This window comes from Ambystoma mexicanum, chromosome 1q (assembly GCF_040938575.1).
Source record: "Ambystoma mexicanum isolate Mex_15411 chromosome 1q, UKY_AmexF1_1, whole genome shotgun sequence".
NCBI lineage: Eukaryota > Metazoa > Chordata > Amphibia > Caudata > Ambystomatidae > Ambystoma > Ambystoma mexicanum.
This window is the reverse complement of record NC_090922.1, coordinates 894,093,539-894,112,120: the sequence shown is the minus strand read 5'-3', so window position 1 is coordinate 894,112,120 and position 18,582 is coordinate 894,093,539. Positions and strand designations below refer to the sequence as shown.

Genomic DNA, 18,582 nt, shown 5'->3' with positions numbered 1-18,582 from the left:
ACAGCGGCGGGGATCGCAAGGCCAGGCTCCCCTCCCAGGTTGTGATCTCGTCGGGGAGTGAGGAGTCCGGTGCCGCGTCCCAGGCCGCAGCTGCCGGGGGGAGGTCCAAGAGGCAGAGGTCAGAGTTGGACTCCTCAGCAGCAGAAGGGGCAGCTGGGACCCCACAGGGCCCAACGGGGGAAGATGGCACGGAGTCATCCAGGTTGGTGGGGTGTTTGGTGGAGGAGCAACAGAGGCGGGGTCTGGAGGTGGGGATTCCACTGGTGCTAGTGGTGCAGTGCAGGGACAGGAGGCAGCACAGGCCGCCGCGGAGGTGCCTGTGTGCAATCCTGTCCCTGATCCTGTCACTGCATCATCTTGCACCAGCAGGGATGCCTACGTCCAGACCCGTTTTCAGGCAGGGGATAAGCTCACAACAACTGGCCTTCCTCTGCCTGCAGACGTGGCTATCCAGGTACGGGTTGAGCCTGTCCTGACTGGTGTGGCATTGCGTCAACGGGCCATGCGAGGTGACCTGCATTCTTTTCATGAGGAGACTGCACGTCATCTCGAATGGCTCATTGACCGCGTCGGCCTACTGGGACAGGTCACCCAGGCCAGATTCCTCCGTTTGCTGCAGCTTGCTCCGACCCCCTCCTCAACTGAACACCATATGCGCCAGTCGTCCTCCGTGCCATCTTCCCACCCATTTGTCACCTGGGTGCCCTGTGGAGCTGTCTCTGACGGTGCGGCAAGGCTGGTGGAGGAGGCATCCCTGCCACAGTCGGGAGTCGGACGTCCAGCAGGGGTGGCCACATCAACAACTGCACCGCAGCCGGTGGAGGATGTGCAGGCAGCAGGAGCCAGGGCACGGGCAGAGGAACAGCAGCAGCAGCAACGAGGTGGGAGCCATGATGGCTCGGGGCCTTCGACATCGGAGGGGCAGGCATCAGCCGGAGAGCAGTAGGACCCAGGACGGGAAGTGTCTTCTGTGTGGCAGCGGTTGGGCCACGCCATAGATGTGGAGCGGCAGCGGGCGGAAGAGGCACAGCTCATGATGGTCAGGGCGGAGAACTCCATGCGTAGGGCCCTGAGGCGGGCCGAGTGCCTCGAGGCAATCCGCAGGGAGTTGGAGGTGAACATGTCGTCGGCCCTGAGGACCCTCTGGGCCATGGAGGAGGACCGCCTCCGGGACATTGAGCAGGAGTTTGATGATGCCCTGGCCCGGAACATCCCGAAGTGAGCCGTCGGACTAGCCTGCTGCCCTTGTAAATAGTTCTGTAGTTAGTGTTAGGTTTCCTTTGCTTTTTTATATTTTTTGGACCTTTTGGACAATGGGCCACATTTTTGTTTATAGTTATTTTTTATTAGGTAGTCCTTTTGGATAGGTTTCATTTCTTCTGTTGGGATAATGGACCCTGGATTGTTTATCTGTATATAGTTGACTGTTGGGATTTTTTTTTTCATTTTCATTTTACCCATGGAGCAATGGTTTTTGGTTTTAATTTTCCATTGGATTTACTTTTGTGAACTGTGACTTTGGACACCTTTCCTTTGGATTATGATTTGTGGTTTTACATTATTTTACGGACATGCTGCTTTTTGTTTTTAATTCACATTTTCGTTTGTTTCTTTTTGATTCCATTTATGTTGCTTTTAATACATATTTTTTCATCATACTTCAATGTGTAGTATTGTCTCATTGGTTTCATGCACGTCATGATATGGGTTTTGACATTCCCTGACACCCATTGTGTGTATGTGAGGGAGATGTGTTCATTTACATACTTGCCATTGGGGTTGTATCATGTAATAGGCATTTATTTCTAAGTGGGTGGAGGCAATACTTGGGTGGGTGTTTGGCATGTGGAGGCTGCCCATAAGGGCCAGGGATCTAGATTGTGATGACGTGTTGGCTGGGGGACATGTGTGGGGGCCTGCTGGCAGGTGCCCCTGACTGCTGGGGGGTGGGGGTGCTGGGAGACATGAATTGGACATGAGTGGGGCCTGGTGGAGGGTGCCCCACAATGCTGGGGGGTGGGAGTGCAGGGAGACAGGAGTGAAGGCCTGCTGGCAGGTGCCCCTGACTGGTGGGGGGTGGGGGTGCAGGGGGACATGAGTTGGACATGAGTGGGGCCTGGTGGAGGGTGCCCTGCACTGCTGGGGGGTGGGGGTGCAGGGAGACATGAGTTGGACCTGAGTGGGGGCCTGCTGACAGGTGCCCCTGACTGGTGGGGGTGGGGGTGCAGGGAGACAGGAGTGGGGGCCTGGTGGAGGGTGCCCTGCACTGCTGGGGGGTGGGGGTGCAGGGAGACAGGAGTGGGGGCCTGGTGGAGGGTGCCCCTCGATGCAGGGGGGTGGGGGTGCAGGGGGACAGGAGTGGGGGCCTGGTGGAGGGTGCCCCACAGTGCTGGGGGGTGGGGGTGCAAGGGGACATGAGTTGGACATGAATGGGGCCTGGTGGAGGGTGCTCTGCACTGCTGGGGGGTGGGGGTGCAGGGAGACAGGAGTTGGACCTTAGTGGGGGCCTGCTGGCAGGTGCCCCTGACTGGTGGGGGGAGGGGGTGCAGGGAGACAGGAGTGGGGGCCTGGTGGAGGGTGCCCTGCACTGCTGGGGGGTGGGGGTGCAGAGAGACAAGAGTGGGGGCCTGGTGGAGGGTGCCCCTGGATGCAGGGGGTGGGGGTGCAGGGGGACAGGAGTGGGGGCCTGGTGGAGGGTGCCCCACAGTGCTGGGGGGTGGGGGTGCTGGGGGACATGAGTTGGACATGAGTGAGGCCTGGTGGAGGGTGCCGTGCACTGCTGGTGGGTGGGGGTGCAGGGAGACAGGAGTTGGACCTGAGTGGGGGCCTGCTGGCAGGTGGCCCTGGGGGTGGGGGTGCAGGGAGACGGGAGTGGGGGCCTGGTGGAGGGTGCCCTGCACTGCTGGGGGTTGGGGATGCAGGGAGACAGGAGTGGGGGCCTTCTGGCAGGTGCCCCTGACTGGTGGGGGGTGGGGGTGCTGGGAGACATGAGTTGGACATGAGTGGGGGCCTGGTGGAGGGTGCTCACAGTGCTGGGGGGTGGGGGTGCAGGGGGACATGAGTTGGACATTAGTGGGGGCCTGGTGGAGGGTGCCCCACAGTGCTGGGGGGTGGGGGTGCAGGGGGACATGAGTTGGACATGAGTGGGGGCCTGGTGGAGGGTGCCCTGCACTGCTGGGGGGTGGGGGTGCAGGGAGACATGAGTTGGACCTGAGTGGGGGCCTGCTGGCAGGTGCCCCTGACTGGTGGGGGTGGGGGTGTAGGGAGACAGGAGTGGGGGCCTGGTGGAGGGTGCCCCTGGATGCAGGGGGGTGTGGGTGCAGGGGGATATGAGTTGGACATGAGTGGGGGCCTGGTGGAGGGTGCCCCACAGTGCTGGGGGGTGGGGGTGCAGGGGGACATGAGTTGGACCTGAGTGGGGCCTGGTGAAGGGTGCCCTGCACTGGTGGGGGGTGGGGGTGCAGGGAGACATGAGTTGGACCTGAGTGGGGGCCTGCTGGCAGGTGCCCCTGACTGGTGGGGTGTGGGGGTGCAGGGAGACAGGAGTGGGGGCCTGGTGGAGGGTGCCCTGCACTGCTAGGGGGTGGGGGTGCAGGGAGACAGGAGTGGAGGCCTGGTGGAGGGTGCCCCTGGATGCAGGGGGGTGGGGGTGCAAGGGGACAGGAGTTGGGGCCTGGTGGAGGGTGCCCCACAGTGCTGGGGGGTGGGGGTGCAGGGGGACATGAGTTGGACATGAGTGGGGGCCTGGTGGAGGGTGCCCCACAGTGCTGGGGGGTGGGGGTGCAGGGGGACATGAGTTGGACCTGAGTGGGGGCCTGCTGGCAGGTGCCCCTGACTGGCAGGGGGTGGGGGTGCAGGGAGACAGGAGTGGGGGCCTGGTGGAAGGTGCCCTGCACTGCTGGGGGGTGGGGGTGCTGGGAGACTTGTGTTGGTGGACAGTGGTGCAAGGTGACATGTGGGTTGGCTGGGGGGCATGGCCATGGTGGATGGGCTGCCTGCGGGACATGTGCAGGGTAGTTCCCTGTGGTGTGGGCCGCCTGCAGGGGCCGTGGAGGGTGTAGAGTGAACAGCTGGGAGGACCCACACGGCTGATGCCCGTGTAGGACTCCACGGCACCCCCGGAATACACGTAGGCCGCTGGATTCGCATGTGGAATTTCCTGCGCACCTTGGAATACACGTACCCTGCTGAAATCACGTGTGAAACTTCACGCGCATCCAGAAATACACGCACCACGGACAATCACGTGTGGAATTTCCCGCGCACCTTGGAATACACATACCCTGCTGAAAACACGTGTGGAACTTCCCGCGGACCCCGAAATACACGTACACAGGGCAATCGCGTGTGGAACTTCCCGCGCACCCCGAAATACACGTAACCAGGGCAATCGCGTGTGGTACTTCCCACGCACCCCGGAATACACGTACCCAGGGCAATCAGGTGTGGAACTTCACACGAACCCCCTAATACACGTACCCTGCTGATATCACGTGTGGACGTTCACGCGGAACCATAATACACGTACCCTGATGAATTCGTGTGTCAGACTACACGCGCACCCCTGAAATACACGTACCCAGGTGGATCGCACTGTTGGGCGGTGGGGGAGTGGTAGACAGGAGTGGGGGCCTGGTGGAGGGTGCCCCTGGATGCTGGGGGGTGGGGGTGCAGGGAGACAGGAGTGGGGGCCTGGTGGAGGGTGCCCCACAGTGCTGGGGGGTGAGGTTGCTGGGAGACATGCGTTGTTGATCAGTGGTGCAAGGTGACTTGTGGGTTGGCTGGGGGGCATGCCCATGGTGGATGGCTGCCTGCGGGACATGAGCAGGGGTGCAGGGTAGTCCCCTGTGGTGTGGGTTGCCTGCAAGGGCCATGGAGGGTGTAGAGGGAACCCCTGGGAGGACCCACACAGGCAATTCACGTGTAGTACTCCCCGCGCACCCCTGGAATACACGTGCCCTGCTGAATTTGCGTGTAATACTTACCGCGCACCCCTGGAATACATGTACCCTGATGGATTTGCATGTATTACTTCACGCGCACCCCTGATGTAAACGTACCCAGGACATTTGCGTGTGAAATTTCCCGCGAACCACTGAAATACACGTTCCCCGCTTGGCGTTTGATGTTTGGCAGCCCTGTGGACTGGTCCAGGGTTAGCGCAGACATTTGCAATGAATTGGGAATTTTGATGGTTTTTCCTTGCGCGAGGGCGTTCTTGGGGGCGTAACTGGCGCTGCTGCAGGGTCGCTGCGCCACTCTGCGCCACGGCTGGCTTTGGAGGCAAAAATCCATGAATACGCTGTGCGATGAAATGATTTTTTCGCACGTGGCTGGCGCAGTGTATCGCACGGGGACACTGTGTGCCAGCCGCGTGCGCCACTTTTGTGCGAAATTCTATGAATTACCCTGATAGTGTTTTCTCTGAGCATTTGAACGAATCATAGAAAGGGAACTCTGAACATGCAAAAGTGGTCAGTGTCTGTCGCTCTTAGCATGTTCAGGCAATTAGAATATGTACTCTAAGTTTACCTTATTGGTATTTTACACTCTGGAATGCAGAATGCATGCCTGGAGCATGTATTATTATAACCCATGGGACACGTTGGCAGTGTTTCTAAATGTAAAAATAAAACAGATTTATGGAGCCTTTTAAACCCAACTTACATAACACAGCATCGGATGATACAAAATGTAACCGAAGATCGTTGGATGTATTATTTCTCTGAATTATATAGTAGTAGGCAAACTACAGGGACCAAAGGATGTCCTTTGGTAAATAATGGCAAGTTACAAGAACAAAATAAAAAATCATACAAATCATCAAGAAGCTTAATACATCTCGCGCTCCGGGACCCGTGGTTTGTCGAACGAAATAATAAAGGAGTCACCTGAGATATGGGCCTATATTATGGTACAAATCTTAACTTTGATTAATCAAGTTAATCAAATACCATCGACATGGAGACTGGCTATTTTAATACCAATATTCAAACAGGGAGACAAAGAAAACCTGGCAAACTACAGGACAATTGCGCTACTAGACCCTTTAGGGAAAATTGTTGCTGAGAGACCTAACAGATTGGGCCGGAGCAGAAAACATGTTTGCCACACGACAGCCAGGTTTTGTTCACTCATCCTGTTGAATCTTATTAAACAAGAAGCGATCTTAAAAAAACAACTAGTTTGGTTGGCTTTTGTCGATCTCCATTTAGCTTTTGATACTGTTAACCGCCAATTACTGTGGAACAAACTGGAAAAATGGAACTGACCGGTGCATATATTGCAGCCAATAAAATTACTCTACTCATGCACCAAGATACGAATAAGTCTAAGGAAAGACAGGATTCATCGAGACATGGAATGGTCTCAAACAAGGATGCCTGTTGGCAGCAACACTTTTCAATTTGTTTACCACAGACCAAGAACAAGAAATTATATATTTGAAAATAAATCTGCCGAGATTAAACTCAACAAGTTTACCCTTGATGATGTATGCGGGTGACATCATCCTGCTCAACAGAACTCCAAGAGGTCTACAAGACATTCTTGAAGCGATGGGGTCATTTATGGACAAAAACAAACTAAAAATAAATATATCTAAAACAAAAAGCATGTCCATAATGAAATCTAAGTCAAAAGAAAGAACTCCAGTGCTATACACATCAATGGTTGTCCATTAACTGTAGTAGCAACTTAAAAATATTTGGGGATCACAATCAGCCAGACAGCGGACGAAAAAGAATGGGAGTTGCAAATAAGAAAGAAAGCACTTGCACTGGCAAGGCAAGGCTATATCCTTCACGAAAAGTAAAGAATATTTTCATACAGACCAATTGTAGCATTATACAGGAGTAAAGTGATCCCTGTGTTGACCTACGGAAGCGAAGCGCTGATGAACTTGCCAGTGAAAATTTGGCCTATACCAGAGGCAATATTTTGGAGAAAAATAATGAGGTTGCCTCAATCTTTTCCTGTAGCAAGAATCTGTTTCGAGATAGCAATTCAATCTCTGTCCTCGATCGTAATATGGAAAAATTTGGATTTCTATCGGAAGATAATTGCTGAAGAAAATATCCCAACACTTGAAGTACTGAGGCCAAAAACGACCCCATAGTTGCGAGAGCATTGACAGAATGGAAACAACAAATGTTACAAACTCTTGTAAAAGAGGAAATCACAAGAGAGATGCTGATAAAGTGCCCACAAAATGCGAAGAAAAAGATTTTGCGTAATGACTGGATAATTACCATGGGACATAAAGATCGATACCAAGAAAGTCTGGTATGTGAAATAGAAGTAAGAGCGATTAATCAACTCCCAACATAATTGACACTATTTCCTGACAAAGGGATAATTACGATTGAATATTCTGCCTACAAGAGACAAACTAGCAAGAATAAAGCAACAAGACCCTAAACTCCATTACTGTAGATTCTGCAAATATGAAGAAATGACAGGCACTTTGGACCATCTAATCATGACAAGTCCTGAGCTACAACAGGAGAGAAAGTTATGCAGGACTTACTTTAAAATCAGTAATGAAACACTGAGCCCTGAGGAGAGATGGGCTCAGATATTGCTGGGACAGGAAAAAAGCTGATTTTTATAATTATTAACTTTTGTATCAAGATTATGGATGCTGCTGAGTTTGGAATTGCCAAAGTAGAGTCAAATGATAATGCATGACGTGCGGCTTAAATGTTTACGAACGAGTACGTGTAATATAAAATGAAACGTTTATTTAAAAACTATAACATTTTAATAAAAAAATCAAAAAAATAATCTGTATAGTTTTGATTCTGTGAGGGTGCAATGTATCCTGAATTCTGAGCATGCGTGTGTGTCATTACTATCTCATACTCTGAGCATGTGCAGATGTGCTAATGTCTGGGCCTCTAAGGGATACGATTTAGTATCAAGCAGAATCTACAAGGTTTTATGCAAGCATAATTTTGGCAGCAACTTTCACCACCTCGAGAAAACCTAAAAAAAAGCAATGGAATTCTTAAATCTGTGCCTTTCCATTTGAAGTACTACAATGCAGTGAGGTCTTTGCTATAGACCAGGTCCACACTATGCTTGTCTCTCATCTTCTCATGTGGCAGGTAGGCCTGATGCCTAGATTGTGTGCCCTAGAGTATGTCTTTTTATGAGCAAATCTTACTCTCTAGGATGCTCTTATAACTCTTTAGCCCACCCCACAATTGCACATTTCAAATGAGTCAAAAATGCATGCACAATGACATGCGTTGTGATGAATTGCCATATGGCAAAGGCGTGAAAGCTTGGCATTTTTGATTCTTATTAATGAATAGAATGATGCCGGTAATTTCATATCTGAAAGGGTAATCTGTCGATCAGATTCCCCTTTCATAAACTTCATGCCAAAAGAATAGTGTGCACCTGTGCCCTTCTGCAGCAGTATCCTGATCTGTAGTGCCTGCTCTACTAGTGGCACAGATCAGGTTCAGAGGTGACAGGTGCCCTCTTGACAGCTGCAGTGACAGCCAAGTTTCTGCAGTGCAGGGGATACATTTATCATATGCACTCCTGTGTCAACACTATAATTATAATTAGCCTGTGCCAGGGTTCAACTGGGGCATAACATTGTCCCAGGCACCAATGAAAAAGTGGCCCACAGTTGCAAATGGCAATACAGTCCTTTAGTGACACACTGTTTGAATAGTATACAAGGAGGAGGTTATTGATAAATTGCAATGCAAATTATGCAATTTAAAGAATATTTATTAAGCAACAATGCTCAAAACTACTAGCCGCATAGTGAAGAAACTCATCAAACTGGCCCACATTGGCCAACAACGTGGCACACTTTGACAAAATAAACTGGTCCACACTAGCACTTTGCATGTCCGAGCCTGGCCTGTGTTGGTGACAGGGTAAACTCTAAATATAAGCTATTCCTGAGTTATGGCATGGTGCATGCCACTATTAATAATCTTTGCAGCCATATCCAATTTGATATCACACATATGTCCTCTCCTGTGAGGCAGTTCAGCTCTGGAAGGTGATGTGTATTCTGTCCAACAGGCTGATCCTGTCAAGTGACAGGACAGGAACATTAATGGCCATGCCTTTTCTTTGATCTCTGTGTGTGTTGATAATGCCCCGCAGCCCCTGAGACAGACAAACAACGGACAGCTGTTTTGAGCCCAAGCATCAAAGGAGCACACCCATTCAAAAGGAGTGGCCTCACACCATGCTGCTGCATATGTAACTGTTTTAGATCCTAGTGGGGATTAAAGTGGGCAGAGTTACTGCAGACCAGTAGAGCGTTGTTCAGTTGGGGGTACGATTCCACCATCTTGTTTCTCTCTGTGTCTCTGTCTCTCTTTTCTGTCTCCTCCACTTCCCCTAACACAAAGCATTTTGGGTGTGACGTCAGAAAGGCAAAGTCCACTTCTCCCAAACAGTAATTGGGCCACTTAGGAAGGCTAGCTTTAGTCCAAAAACCCTGTGGGCTTTTATTGTTAAAAGAAGGGGTTTCCCACAACTTCTTTGTATCATCATTTGGACTTCAGCCCTTCAAGAAGATGTCATTGGACCTCTGTTGGGAGACTCAGAGGGGAGCTTTGATCCCTAACCATCCCAGGGACCTGCCTCTCTGCCAGCCCCAGCGGTACCCAGGATCTCACAGTGTTGAAATATCCCTGCAGTTGTTTGCCAGCCTCCACAGTGTTTCAGAGCATGAGGTTAGGACTCATCCTGTCCCCGAACTCCAGAATTGGGACTCCCAGCACCCTGAGAGCCTAGACAGCCAGGACACTAGTGTTTTTCACTGTTGAAGTGCTAGGAGCCATTTTTCAAGAACTGCTCAACATATTTGAGCCACCAGTACCGTCCGTTGCTGCCTTTTGCACTCTCCCAATTTTTGAGGCTCTCGCACTGCACCAAGATGTCTGATTGGACACTGCCAGGCCACCAAGAACCGCAATAAGGTACTATTGGCTACAAAGTGCCCCTTGGTCCATTATTGAGCACTAGAGACACCCAAACATATATCCTTGTAAAGAACATTGTGGTTATTACTTGCCTTACATCTCCTCTAATTCATTACTCAGATTGCTGCATTTCGCTATCTTTGCTTGTTCTCTGTTCTTTTCTCAGGGGTGGTTGTGTAGTGTTTTTCTAGTTAGTTATTATTGTACATGGTGCTTTTAATTAAAGCATACATATGTTTTTATAGAACTTTTTTTGGACATTGCTTTGTTTTGGCCTGTTCTACTTCCCTGCTCGGGTTGCTACTGGACCACATACACACTGCTCTTGAGAGTATAGCCTTCCCTCAGCTATGCTATCACACAAGACAGAGACTTATCCTCAACTGTGCCTCTTTTCCATGTAGGGTTGTGTTGGCTCTTGGCTTTTAGTAGTTTGAGGGTGGAGTAGGCACGTTTGCCTCTTCTCATCCTTGTACTCCTACAGGGCAGAAGTCAGTTTGTCACATGTTTACAGGCAGTAGTGTTCCCGGGAGTCATTTCTCACAACAGCTGCTTGTATTTTTCTGGTTTGGGTTTGTAGTTGGCACTTGCAGGTCGAAAACAAAATCACGTTTCAGGGCATTTTTGTTTCCCTTTTAACACTTGGACATTTGAAAGGGTACTACCAAGTACTTGCTTAATGGTCTAAAAACTAAACGCATTTATATTTGTGCATTGCTCACATTTCTGTGAACCAAGTATCGATATATTTTTGTTTGGCAGAATACTTGTAGATGTATGTAATTAAGCAAACATGCGTAATGTATGCACAGATTAGGTGTCGTCTTTCAAACGTGTGCACTTTTGTAAATCTGCCCTCCTGACTTTAACAGAAAGGTCAAGAGATTATCTGATACAATCTGTTGCGTAAGGGCATTTATAAAATCAACTGTTACATATTTCTGAATGTGTCTTTGTCAGTCTTAAATTTGAATATGCTTAATGCTAATTTGTCATATTGTATATTTCGCCAGGCTTGTGAGAAGCTAGAAAATAATTTTGAAGACGTCAAACATACAACCCTGGGTGAGCGAGGGGCACTCCGAGAAGCAATGCGGTAAGTCTGGAACACCATGGCAACGCTAACATGCAGGTTGGAGGAAAGCCCATCGCTCCTTATTGAGCGGACAAAGGAGTCCATTTCCACCCAGCTCTGGCGTTCAAGCGCCTTGGAGAGGTTTCCTTGGAGCTGTGCGGTGGGCTGGGAGCTGCACCAATGCACACCATTCTGCATAGCATGACTTGCAAATCTTGAACTTGCGGCCTATGATGCCTGACGCATCTCTAGCGATATCGCAGAGACGTCAAATAAACATGTATATATTTAAACTGCGCATGTTTCAATTAAATGAAAAACGTACATGATTCGCTTATGCTGCCTTGTTTGTAATGTATTTGTGAAATGGAAATCACCAAGTTCTTGTTAGGTTTCTGGCATGACTTCACACCATTGTAAGCAGAGGTCCTGTGGATTCAGAAAAGCGGTTTGTATGTTGTGCGCCGGTTGTGTGCCTTCAAAACAGCTTAAAGAGCGCTTGTCGTTAATATTGATTTGGTGGAGAGTGTTCATGCTGGTTATCGTGCCTTTCTGCCCCCAGGACTATGTTATTGACACGTTTATGTGTAGATATGGGATGGGTGGACATTATGATATTGGAGGAAAACCGTGGCGTGCTAATATATTACTTAGACAGACATTTGTACTGGATTTCTCATTAACCTTTCACACATATTAAACAAACCATGGTAAAGCCAACAACGTTGGTTAACCTTTAGCTAGATATTAGCCCTTATCACGGCATGTATGATATTGCACCGTTTATATATGACAATGGACAACAAATTAAACCACTGGAATATACTTGTTACTAACTCTCCTACATGTTAATTATGAAACAATATTATGAAAATATAATTTGTTACGATTTCTATTAAAAGGAAAATGAGAGAAGCAAAGTATTTTAGTTTGGGATTCGGTTCTGGGATGCTGTATTGCCTATATATCAACTGATTTGGGGGCAGAATATTCTCCTGCTGTCCCCTCTCCCCCCTCCATGGCTTCCTCGCCTGCTTCCTCCTCCTTCCTTTTCTGTTCCCACTCTGGCTTCTTCTACACCTCTGCAGGGTGGACCTCTGATTTGTACCCCTCCCTGGAAGTCTTTCAAGGACGGCAACCTTCTCCATATTGCCACTCTAAACTCGTGCTCCGCTACAAACACTACTCTGACATCTGCCTCCTTCTGGAGGAACTTCACCTCGATGTCCTCGGTCTCACCGAGACATGGTTCACGGCCAGCTCTGTCACAAGCTTTGGCACTCTCCTCCCTGACGGCTACAAGATCCTCTCCACGCCCTGGTCCAACCGTTCCAGAGGGGGTGTAGCCCTGATCTTCCTTGAGTGGATTCCTGCCTCTGTCATTCCTACGCAGGCCTACTCCTCTTTCGAATGCCTCGTCTGCTGGCTCTCTCTCTCTCCTAGCCATTCCCTTACTGTGGCTACTATCTATAGGCCACCTTGTCAGATCTCCTCCTTCCTCTCCGAGTGGGTGGACCTCTCCTCTTCCCTCCTGATCTCGACCACTCAACTCCTCCTTCTTGGAGATTTCAACATCCACCTGGATGCTTCCTGTTCTTCCTCTGCACTCTTTCGCGACCTTTGTGACTCTCTCTCTTTCACCATTCTCCCCTCTGGCCCGACTCACTCTGTAGGGCACACTCAGGCCTTCCCCTTTCTATCCCTGTCACCACTTCCCTCTCCTGGAGTGTTCACTTCCTCCGTTCCTCCCATCTCATCCCCTCTACCCCCCAGGCCAAGTCAACTCCAGCACTGCCACCCACCTTCTTGGTCATCCGACCCATGAAGCGCGTGTCAGCTGAGGCATTCGCCACCACTTTCTCCCCCTCCCTCCCCCTTTGGCTGACTCACACCCTGACACAGCCTTTTCCATGCTCCACTCTGCTATATCTGATACTCTCGATGTTCTTGCCCCTGTCATGACGATCCGCCTGAAGCCCAAAGCCAAGTGCAACTCTTGGTACGACTCAGACCTCATAACCCTTAAACGCAAGTGCAGGGTGGCTGAGAGGAAATGGCGTGCTTCTGGTATATCCTCTGACAAACTGGCCTGCCGCTTGCTCCAAAGGCAATACCGGCTCTCTGTCCGCACCAAGAAGAGAGCTCACATCCAAGCCCGCGTCTCTGCGGCATACAACCACTCGGCTGAACTTATCTGCAAGGAACTGGCCAATCCTGCTGCAGTCTCTACCTCTCCTGTCCATTCCCAGACCCACTGCATGGCTCTGGGCTCTCATTTCATCTCTAAAACTCAGAAAAACTCAGGACATCCTGTCCTCTCTCTCTCCTACTCTCCCTCCGCCCCTCCACTCTCTCCTCTTCCTCTGGCCCTTCTTCAGCCACCTCTCTCCCTCCTTCTCTGCCTTTCCCTCATTCTCCCCTGACAAGGTCTCCAGACAAGTCTGAGCTATGAAAGTTTTGTCAAAACATGTTCACCCATGCTCCTCCAAAACCATCAAGGACCACATCGACTCCCTGGCTCCTGCTCTGGCCGACTTCTGCAACCACTTCTTCACCAATGGAGTCTTCCCTTACCCCCTGAAGCACTCCCTTGTGCACCCTCTTCTTAAGAAACCCTCTGCCGACCCATTTTGCCTGGCCAACTATCGCCCAATCTCCATCACTCCTTTTCTCAGAAAACTCCTGGAAAAGCTGTCCATCTCCCAGCTTAATCTTCACACTGAATCTGTTGGTTGCCTCCATGACCATCAGTCTGGCTTCAGAGCTGCCAGAAGCACGGAAACTGCTCTCCTGAACATCCGTGAAGACCTGCTCTCCAACCTTGACTGCAACACCCCCTGTGTCCTCATCTTACTTGATCTCTCTTCTGCCTTTGATATGGTCAACCATGCCACCCTGCTCAATCGTCTCCATGATAACCTGGGGATCACTGGTCAGGGTCTGGCGTGCTGACTTCTTTCCTCTCTGATCCACCTTCCCAGGTTCAACTTGGGTCCTTCCTCTCCTCTATCTCTATCTCTACCTGTGGTGTTCCCCATGGGTCTAACCTCTCTCCCTGGCTGTTTAACCAATACCTGGCACTTCTTGCCCACCGCATTGCCACGCTCTGCACCAATTTCCAGTGCTATGCGGGTGACACTCCACTCATTTTCAGGGTACCCTCAGCCACCTCTTCTCCCTCTCTCATCTCTGACTGTCCGTCATCCAGGAGTGGTGTGCTGCCAATGATCTCTGTCTTAATGCCAGTAAGACTGAGATTCTCCTAATTGGCACACCCACTCCCTCTTTTCCTGGGACTCCCTGGACGGCATCTCTTGGCCCTCTTCCTGCTCCCACCTGTGAAGCTAAAAACCTCAGTTTCATTTTCGACTGCAAACTCTCCTTCCCTACTCACATCTCTGACGTCTCTAAGAAGTCACACTACCAGCTGCACCTCCTCAGAGTTATTCTTCCTTTCCTCTCCTTCCCTCAGAAGCTCACTGTCTCCAGAGCTCTGGTACTCTTTAGGCTGGACTATTGCAACAGGCTCTTTCTAAAATCTGCCTGCCTCTACTCTCTGCCCTCTGCAACTTATCCAGAACAGGACTGTGAGACTTGTCCTTGGCCTCAAGCCCAGGGATTGTATCTCTCCAGGACTGAAATCTCTGCACTGGCTCCTAGTGGCTGCAAGGATTAAGTTCAAAACCCTCTGCATTGTCCACAAGGCCTTCTGGGGCCTGGGGCCTCAATACCTCCCTCTCTCTTCCTAAATATCTTCCTTTTCAAGCTCTTCGCTCATCCGCCTCCAACTCCCTCTGGGTCAGCCACTTCTCCAAGCAACGAGTTGGCGGTAGATCTCTCGCTTTGACTGGGGCCTCCCTCTGGAACAGCCTCCCTGCCCCACTGAAACTTGAGGAAAACCATCTCTGGTTCTAGAAGCACCTCAAAACCTTTCTCTTTGCTTCTGCTTTTCCTCCTCCTCTCCCCTGCTGAATACCTGGCTGACACTGCACAGGTTACCTGGCCTCCCTCTGATCCCGGGCTCAGGCCCCCTCCACCACCAGTTGCACAACTGCACTGCCTTTCCGGCAACCCCCGCACTTGTGACTGTCTCTGTATCCCTACAATCCCACTACCAGCACTTGACACCGGATGTCTGCACTTACCATTGCACTGACACCAGCTGGCCGTACTTTACTTATTGTTATTATTCTTTATCCCATGAACTGCACTATCCTCTCCCCCTTGCACTTCCCCCTGACCCCTCCCATGCACTTGCGCGATCTGAATGACACCTGGCCTAGTAGGATCGCTGTCTGTCTTCCCTCTGTTTTTCCTCCCTTGCCTCCTTGTGCCTTGAAACACTTGTGTATAGGCGCGTTATAAATGCCATATCATATTTAAGGTCCTTTTGGTTGAGACATGTTATTACACCACATTTGACAGCTATGGTTAACCCATTACCTGTGGGTCAGATGCTTTGCAGGCAGAAGTGACCAACTCCACTGCCAGAGCTAATGTCACCAGGGATTGAGATAGCAGATCCTGCTTAAACATGCCCAAATTCATCAAATCAGTGTGATGCAGCACATGATTGACTTAATAGAAACTGAATAAACATCAGCAAAGCGTTGTAGCCCTCTGCATGGACAACAACACTTGCCTCCCTAGTTTACAATGTTATATACATTGTATGTCTAGACATTTTGTCTAGAAGAGGTGTTGCCACAGCTGCACCTGTGATGTAAGCTAACTAAATATGTCTTTTAACAAATACACTGGGCCTTATCACGAGTTGAGTGGTACCCCGGTGGTATTCCTGCTGGGATACCGCCCTACGTTAATAGTGCTACCACCAACCGGTCCGGCTCTAAAAGTGCCAGATCACGGGTTTGGCGGAACGGTAGTTCCCCATTCCCCATTGGGCCCATTCGGGAACTCCCCATTTCCCATTGGACCCAATGGGGAATTTTCAGCATTATTACCACCAGCAGTATTACCGCACGTTAATAGCACTGAAAATCAGCAAATTCCTGGCAGATTTCCCACCTGCTCAGAGTTGGCGGTGCATACTGCCAAACCCGTGATTTGGCAGACCCTTAAATGCGGCAGTAATAGCGTTACCACCACGTTAATGATGACCCCGACTGTCTCTTAAGGGAGACTACTATTTTTAAAAATGAACATTCCTTATTCCCAAAGAATACTGGTTCAACTTGAGCCTAGACATGAAGTAATATGTAGGCTACCCTGTGGTTGCCTCAGCTATCCAATCCTCCCACTTGTCTCTTCAGGATTCTTAGAAGGGCCAGTCTTTTAAATTAGGTATTTAATACACTTCAGGACAAACCTTTTTTACAATGTTTATTGTTGTGTGTTAAACATTTTTAAAACCCAGAAGCGTATTTAGGCCATTGGGCTTACTTTTTTATTCAATTTAAACATTTTTTAGCATTTCTAATATTTCTGGAAAGACAGCAGCATTTCTTAGGTTGTCTGTGATATTACAACATAGCTCTGTGACATACAAGCACAAACAAACTGAGGTCAGCGCTTAGCCGGGGTTTAACTGTTTTGCTGGATTTTGCCTTTTTTGCTGTTCTGCGGACATGCTGCCTGTTTGCTTCTCTCCTCTCTATGTTGTCAGTAAGTGAAATCTTTGTTCATTGCTACCAGCATTTTTGGGACACTCATCAATTATAAACTGTAGTACCACTAATGTTGTGTTATAATATCTTTTGTATTTCTCTGAACAGAGTAACGGTGAAGTTGTCTATATTAACTCATATATATGTGCAATTTTCGGATACCCCTTACTGTATTAATCATCCCTTTCAGTCAGCCACTATCTACATCAAATTGATTTTAGTCCTATTTCAAGACTTACATTGTCATCTATTTATTTGACTCAGGGAAAACGCAGCACTATGTCAATCTAATTTCTCCTCTTCTCTGAGGCTCATCAGTATGAAAACTCATCGGGATTTGGAGAGAGAACTGAAGGTTTCAGCCATTGAAGCCTTTATTAATTATCAACCAATTTATGAACCTAGGGGTCCTTATACACTACTGCCAATTCAGCCCCTATGAAGGATTTTATGCATATTGTTTAAATCAGGGCTCTGTCCCATGTTTCACTGTACACTTTTGGATGCTTCTATTCAAGTGCTACTATTATGTATAAGCAGCAGGCTATAGTGTTTGATTGAGAATTATCTTTATAACACCTTTTGTTAATTTCCATAAAACATCAATGGATGCTGCTTTACTGATTAGTCATTGTTGTTTCTTGTCCTTCAGAAATCAAGGATACTATTGAATATCTCACCCATGACTTTTTCTTCCTAATTATTATTATATATGTATTTGTATCAAACAATTTGATAAATTGTTGTTGATGCTTTTATTTCTGCTCAACCAAGCTTTGCTTTTCATTTAATTTATCAGGCACCTAGATCTAGCCGCAAACCTCACTACGAATGTTCATATCTGGGCCATCCATTACTTTAGATTGCTCTACTAATGTGTATTTGTGACTAATCTCTGAGATTGAAACTTTTTTTCCATGATGCTACAGTAAACCTTTTCCACTTGTAATCTTGTAATCCTGTCTTGAGCCTAAACATACCATAGGGAACACATTGGATTTTATCAATGCCCTTGTCTCCTCGTACTGACGGGTTCTTGATGATAATTATTGATTTGTCTGATCATTATATCATTCCTTTCTGTAATACTTTGGAACAATGGTTTTTTGTTGGTTCAGCACACTTCTGAGACTATTAGCAAACACAGCATGCCTAAAATCACTTTTTCCGTCTTTCAAGAAGCCATTCAGTCTTTAGAAGTACACACCAACCTTGAGACATAGACACGTATTACATTAGTTGACTGCAACATCTGCATCAACCAATTTGTTGATTCTGTTGTCCTTGTTCAATTAAAATGAAGTGTAAAACAAAGCCTATCCCCTGATTTTCTCCTAATTTGAGAATAAACAGAACCTTAGTTCACTAGGAAAAACTCAAATCTAGATCACAAATTGACATTCAAAATTTTGGGTTGTCTGATCTGAATGGAAACAACTTGTATCCAAGGCTAAAACATCATAAAATGTCAATCTGATTTCTCTGGACTACAGTCAATCTAAAATTCTCTTCAGTACTCTTAAACACAGAGTTCATTGTCTTGCAGGATATTACCCAGTGTGCTCTTGACAAAATGAACCCTGATAATTTACTTTCTTTGTGAAAAAGATAACCTCAACTCAAGATAATTTACAACCAAGACTGCAGCATCAACATTGTTCTGTAGAGTCCTCATGAGGTTTTCTAATGGCAGTATTTTGATTCAATTTTGCCCAGTGAGTTGCCACTTATTTCCTCTCGGAAAAAAACATTTACTGAAAAAACACTAGTGCCTATATACACACTTGGGGATTTCCCCATGGCTCAAGAAACGTTACCATCCTGTTACTGGACTAGGCTTATTACTGGACAAAAACATTTTGAGTATGTACTGGACAAATAAAGTTGGAAGATTCTCATTTGTGGAAAAACGGGAAGG

At 48.4% G+C, this 18,582-nt stretch overlaps 1 protein-coding gene across 1 annotated transcript in view; it reads left to right on the top strand.

Moving 5' to 3' along the window:
• DPYD (dihydropyrimidine dehydrogenase) overlaps nt 1-18,582 on the top strand; it is a 3,651,715-nt gene that overhangs the window by 324,578 nt on the left and 3,308,555 nt on the right. Inside the window, exon 3 of the mRNA XM_069641531.1 lies at nt 10,976-11,058. Within this exon, the coding sequence (XP_069497632.1) occupies nt 10,976-11,058 (83 nt within the window). The remainder of the gene's footprint in view (nt 1-10,975; nt 11,059-18,582) is intronic.